We start from the raw sequence: 6,500 nt of genomic DNA, 5'->3' as shown, positions 1-6,500 counted from the left end.
TCCCGTTGCTGGGCACAACTGAAAGGAGACCGGCTCCATCCTCTCGACACCCTCCCCTCAGATATTTATACACATGGGTGAGGTCTCCCCTCAGCCTTCTCTTTCCCAGGCTAAGCAGGACACCCTCGTCCTTCTTGGCCAGCAGGGCACACTGCCGCCTCACGGCCAGCCCGCACTCCACTAGGGCTCATTTCAGTCACGGAACGACCGAAATGGCGATATCCGGGATAAGACAGGCCGGGCTGGGCCGAGCCGCGCCGGGCCGGGGGGCGGAGCGGGGCGGGCCGGGGAGCCGGGGCCATGCCGGCGGGGCTGGGCGCCGCCTGGGCGCTGCTGGCCGCCGCCTTCCTGGCGGCGCTGCTGCTGCACCGGGCCCAGGCGAGGCGGCCTGGCGGCGGCGGCGATAGTAATGGTGGTGGCACCGCCTCGGGCCTCTTCCAGGACCTCATCCGCTACGGGAAGACCAAGAGCGGCGGCGGGCAGCGTCCCGCCTGGCTGCGCCGCTTCCAGGTGCCCAAGAGGTGAGCGGGGAGGCGGCGGGGCCGTGCCGGGGCTGCGGGCGGTGTGGTGGCTGCTGAAAGCCCCTCAGGGGGCTGCGGGTGTAGGGGGGTGTTACAGGTCGCAGGAGAGGTAGGGCACAGGCTTAGAGAAGTGTGTCAGTACGCGATGAAATGCTGTGTTTTCTCCTACTGCGCGAATGCTATGTGCCTTATGCAACATGTATTTCAATTAACTGCAAAATAGCATACGCAAAATGGAGTGTTAGTACTCAGGATATTATTAGAAGCCTAAGTTTGTTTGTGTCCTTTTCAGACATACTGGGAGGCTGCCCACTGGCACTACGATATGGCTCAGTATATAGGTTCCTGTGATGCTGATCTCCTGTGAGGCTCTGAAAATCCTTCACTGCAGAGCAGAACTTGTTGACGAGTCGGCTGACAGAAGGAAGCACATTGCACTAGTATGCAGTTGTTTTGGGAAAGACTTTGAGCGGAAAGATATGTAAAACTCTGCTTCAGATCAGGCTTGCTGAAATCTCAGATGTAAACTGAATGATTCTGAAAGTGCATTATATGCTTACTCTCTGTCTGCCTCAGTAATGGCTTCTCAGGAACACACTTATTTTTACAGTTAGCCTCGTTTTTTTTGAGAAATTATTATTCTGTTTATGGATAAGGAACATAAGGATTTCAATCATGCAGAGTCCATATGCCCCAAATTGGAATAAAAGCCTACTGTCTTGAACCCCGGTCCCATGCAGTATCAGTACAAACCTTCCAGCAAGACTTGATCAGGGACATGGGAGTATGGACACCCGAGTGTAAATGTGACTATGCAAACATACTGTGGGATTGCTTTCTGAAATGAATTCTCAGTCATAAGATATTCTGAGTTGGAAGGGACCCACAAGGATCATCAAGTCTGTTGTCTTCTACGTGCAGGGCTTCTTGATAAAATACACCACAGGATACTGATAATAGCATGTTAATCTAAGTATCCAAGTGCTGCATGAACAACCTCTAACAAGGCAAAAGAACTAACTGTTGTGTTACCCAAACACATCTTTTTCTGAAAAAGATGCTGAAACGAACAAATTGCTGTGAAGACTTCTTAATAGATATACTTAATAGGATACGAGAGGGACAAGGGGGAAAAATCCCCACCTCTCAAGCTTTTTATATGTTACTGGGATCTCATTGCTTTGATCACTTGAGAGTCTTGACAAGAACTAGCCTTTGACTTGAACATAGGCATGACAGGAGCTTGCAGGTCCAGAAGGACAGGATTGGGCTGCTGCTTAACCCAAAGACCTGATCATCCCTGGTGTAACTTTGTTATCACTAGCACAGTTTACATAAGTAGCTTTCAAAACAAATGTTTAAAAAGGTTTTGTGACACAACATATTACTCATGGCAGGGTTATAATGTTGTATCTTGGTTATCAAGCTTCTGGTTCCTGAAAATTCCACAGATGCATTTAGGCTCTGTGGTATCCACAGCAAAAAGAAGGGTTCATAAAAGCTTTGGTTTAGTGCAGTGTATTGCAAAGTATGGTATTCTTGAGGTAAAGTCTCATCTGAGTTGACCTTTCTTCAACAGAAGTTTTTAACCACCTATTCTTAGGGAACATGCTATCTGAAAAATGTGGCTTTTTCAGTGAATTGGTCTCAGGCTCTCAACATCTACAAAGAGATTCTGTGACTGCAGTATTAAACCTGTAACCCAGCTGGCTGAATGAGGACAGGAGATCCTGAAGATAACTCTTGAGACATTTTCTATTTCCACTCATCTGCATCTTATTTCCAAACAAGCAGTGTATTTCCACTAGCCTAGACCTTTTTAAACTTTGCTATTCCATCTTGTCAAATGTTATGATTCATTTTGGGTTGTTTTGGCAAAGGCGTACCATTCTTCTCTCCTTGAGAGCTGACATGTAGTTACTGTAGTGCTGGATTGCTCTGTAGGTCAGACGCATCCCCAGAATAGTTGGGATTGTTGAAAGTTCACCAACTGCAATGGTCAAGTTGTTCTGGAGTGTACAAGGAAACTTGCTGGCTTCTGACTTGGCTTCTGTATTGCTGTTGAGCAACAGCATGGAAATGCCCAGAAAATCATTTCAGACGTGCTTTCAGTGGTATGAATTATGAAGAAAAATTGTATAAATCATGATTATTTGTAAGCGTCGAGGAATGTCTTCGTAATGCATGGTTTACACCTTCTCTTGGTGCAGCTACAGTTGCTGAGGTCAGCTAAGTTAGACATATATTGCCTGTTGTTTCAGGCAGCATTTAAGGGAGCATTTTTGTTCCACAGGTGGTTTACTCACTTCTATGTAGTTTCTGTACTCTGGAATGGCTTTCTGCTGATTGAGCTTTTCCAAGCTAAGTTCCTCGGAGCAGCACGCCCACCATGGATTCAGCGCTTGCACAGTGCGTTTGGCAGAGATTTGCAGAACCAGAACACAGGCAAGTATTCCAGCTACTGTAAAGCAGCCATATAAATATTACAAAACTGCACTAACATCCTTTGCTGGATAAGTATTCTTCTTGTGCTACTTCATCAGCTGCTCTTAAACTAGGCTCCAGGTGACATTCCTGGAATACCAAATCCCTTTGTCATTAAGGTAGAAGTCATTCTAATTTACAAATATAATAGCTTTCAGCACTCATTTTAGTTGGAAGAGCCATTTTTACCTTCTAGATGTAATCTTGTGCAATCACTGTGGTCAGCAGTGCCTCAGATGTGCAAATATTTTTCCCAGTGCTAGGTTAGTTTAAAAAGAGGATAAGATTTTGCTGTGGGGAGGGGAAAATTAGCTCTTTTGAAGGGGTAAAATTGGTCCTAGCTATCCCTAAGTCACTATTTTTCATTTGCAAGCAGATCGCGAACACGTCTCTGCACTCTTGGTTCTCCTGCTCCTTTGGCTGCACAGCTTTCGAAGACTTGCAGAGTGCCTCTGTACCAGCGTGTTTTCCAATGGCGTCATTCATATTGTGCAGTATTGCTTTGGACTTGGTTACTACATTGTTCTTGGTGCAACTGTGCTGTGGCAAGTGCCTATTAATGTCAGCCGTGGTAAGTACCCACATAGTTATTACCAAAGTTGCAGGTTTTTTGCTTCATTTTCTTTCCATCGTGGCAAACAGTTCACTTGATTTCATAGAGGGTTTGCGTGAGAAGGGTGTTAATTGGTGAGAAGTAAAAATAATTTACTGGCATAGTCCAAAGTAACTGCACTTCAGTATGTTGCATAATAATCAACCCATATTACTCACACAGACTCACACTCACTCACTTACTCACTTTCATGTTAACCACCACAGTTGTTCCCTGAAATTCACTGTTATTCCATCTCATGGTAGATGATAATTTCAGGAGCATTACAGGTCAGGTTTGCCATTAAGATCCATTTGCTTTAAGAAAGAAATTAATCGGTGCCAGTTCTCAAATACCGCTACTCAACACCAGTTGTCAAAATAAAGTTTGCTTTTTTGCTGTAGGCTTTCCTGTAGGGTGGACCTACTAAGGTGGGACCGTCTTGGCCAACTCCTTTGCCTTCCACTGAGAACTCCCCACTGCTCTGCCTTACATCAGTTAGTCTCATCTTTCCCTTGGTGCTGTAATGTCTGCATTAATACAGCAGTAATTTGAATTATATGACCTGTTTCTGCCAATGCATTCCACTGAGGCTCCCAGCTGAACTCTTATTTGTTCCTCTGCACAGATAAACCATGAGCTGCATCACTTCCACTGGCTGTAGCACTTTTTCCATGACTGATTTATGGAAAGTGGTTGTTACCAAGTATGTAGCTTTTTAGTGAAGTTTTTAACCACTTCCAATCACATCAGCTTCAGTTTAATCTGGTTATTTGTAAAAACAACCTTCAGGTCATCTGTGAGTAGGTAAAATCTTTTTTCACCTGCACACATTTTCTACTTTTCTCATCTTGTAGATTCTCAGAGATGGTATATTGACGTGTACATTGGACCTCATCCTTAATACAGTGTTTTTGATGGCCTAAGTGGTTTACAGAGTGTGTGGATAGGTGCATGCATAGCAGTCCCTGTGAACAAGACGTGCAAGTGTACGTATGTGTTGACCTGAGACATGACAACGTCTTTTGTTAGGATGGTAAAAATTATAAACAAAGTTGAATGTTGAGGTTTGTGACTCCAAATTATATATCAGTCATACGTAATAGTATGCTTTATGCTACTGGATTAAAAACTAGGTATTTGATATTTGTAGCGTAGAGCAGTAGAAAGGAAAGAATAGTTGAGTACTTAAATCACACAGGACTCAAAAGCATCTTCCAAGTGATTAGAGGCTCGCTACTAGAGTTTTGTAAGACAATAATGTACAAAATAGACACGTAGTGTTTTGGGACAGTGCTTGGGAAGGTATTTACTGGCTTTTTATTAATGAAGCATATTTCATTTAGGTAAAGAAAGTTCCATGCAGATCTGCTGGTATCACATCATAGGAATTGTGGTGTACGTTTGGGCCTCTCTTCACCAGCACAGATGTCTTGTGATTCTAGCTAATCTTAGAAAAAGTAAATCAGGTAAGATGTTTCATTTCTGTGAGCCATTTACTTCCCTATTTTTTTCCTGGTTGTTTCGATAGGCTTCTGTAGCTTCTAACACCTTAAAAGAGTATTTTTCAGTAACTGCAGTGTGGCAGTCTTTGTAAGACTTTAAGTAGGTTAAGTGAAGCTGCTTGGAAAAGAGATTGGGCAGCTCAATGTTCAGAACTTAATTCAAGGGTCTATCTTATGCTATCCTAAAGACAGACAGTCATGCTTAGGACTTGTGTCACTCCTCTGAGATGTTACTTCTTTTTCCATGGGAGTTAAAAATAGTCTTCCTTACTCTGTATTTATGCAAACAGCCAGACGTGATACCTTATTTCATTAAGAAGTACAAAGCTTCAAAGATCAGATGGAGCTGCATGATGATAATTTTAAAGAGCGTGTTGTTCTGTAATTGTGAGTTTGTTTAATGGATATTGTTTAATGGATATTGTTCTTAACTTACTTCTCTCCGTTTGCTTTCAGGAAAGGTCATAAGTCTGAGCCACAGTATACCATTTGGAGACTGGTTTGAAAGAGTTTCTTGCCCTCATTATTTTGCAGAACTTCTCATATACGTGTCTATGGCCATCACATTTGGACTTGACAACGTGACCTGGTGGTTTGTAGTGACATACGTTCTTTTCAACCAGGCGCTGGCTGCTGTTTTGTGTCACGAGTTCTACCAGAAAAAATTTACCTCCTACCCAAAGCATCGCAAAGCATTTATACCATTTGTCTTCTGAATACGTCTTCTGCAGTATTTTTACAGACTGGAAATGTTTTCAATGAGGGAGTGAGCAATTTACATTTTAATAAAGCCACGGTAAAATTGCAGTTTTCTAATTCTACCTTGAAAGCTGATACTTTTTATGATAATCTGTTGTGTGTTGCTTATTTTTGTGGGGAGATGTAAGGGAGGTATGTGTATCATGCAAGTCATGAAGAGGCTTAATGAAGACCTTGGTTAAAACTGAGGAGTAAGGTATATATCATGCAAGCTGTGAAGAGGTTTACAGAAAACCTTAATTAAAACCGAAGAGATGCTGACTGAGTCTTTTCTGTTTTATAACTGCATGTTACACATAACACACTTCTTGTTGTGCAGCAAGCGAAAATACTAATCCTTGTGAAAACCGTGAGAAAGGAGGGTGCCGCGCTTCGCTTGAGCCGTGCTTTGTGCCTGGTGAGGTATCGAGGCGCATTTTTATTCCGTTTTCTCCGTTTGTGGGCGTTCTCAGAGCGCCCTCCCCGTGAGACCTGGCTGAGGGGGCGGTGCCTGGCGCAGCCCCTCCCTCCCTCGGGGCGCGGCCGTTGCGGGCGGCGGTTGGGCCGCTCGGCGCTGCCGGTGACGCGGCGCCTTTAAGAGGCCCGCAGCAGCGCCGCGCCGGGCCTCGGCCACCATGGGCTCCGCGGCGCCCCGCTCCG

General features: G+C 44.2%; 1 protein-coding gene across 1 annotated transcript; it reads left to right on the top strand.

Annotated features, from left to right (window-relative positions):
- Nucleotides 1-272: 272 nt before the first annotated feature.
- SRD5A3 (steroid 5 alpha-reductase 3) lies at nucleotides 273-6,122 on the top strand. Its single transcript, XM_035326105.1, has 5 exons — nucleotides 273-521; nucleotides 2,815-2,966; nucleotides 3,382-3,576; nucleotides 4,944-5,066; nucleotides 5,559-6,122. The coding sequence occupies exons 1-5, from the start codon at nucleotides 301-303 to the stop codon at nucleotides 5,816-5,818; spliced, it is 951 nt and encodes a 316-aa protein (XP_035181996.1). The 5' UTR covers nucleotides 273-300; the 3' UTR covers nucleotides 5,819-6,122.
- The last annotated feature ends 378 nt before the right edge of the window (nucleotides 6,123-6,500 follow it).

Source organism: Oxyura jamaicensis, chromosome 4, assembly GCF_011077185.1.
Source record: "Oxyura jamaicensis isolate SHBP4307 breed ruddy duck chromosome 4, BPBGC_Ojam_1.0, whole genome shotgun sequence".
In the NCBI taxonomy this organism is placed as follows: Eukaryota; Metazoa; Chordata; class Aves; order Anseriformes; family Anatidae; genus Oxyura; species Oxyura jamaicensis.
Note: the sequence above shows the minus strand (reverse complement) of the source record. Positions and strands in the feature narration are given on the sequence as shown.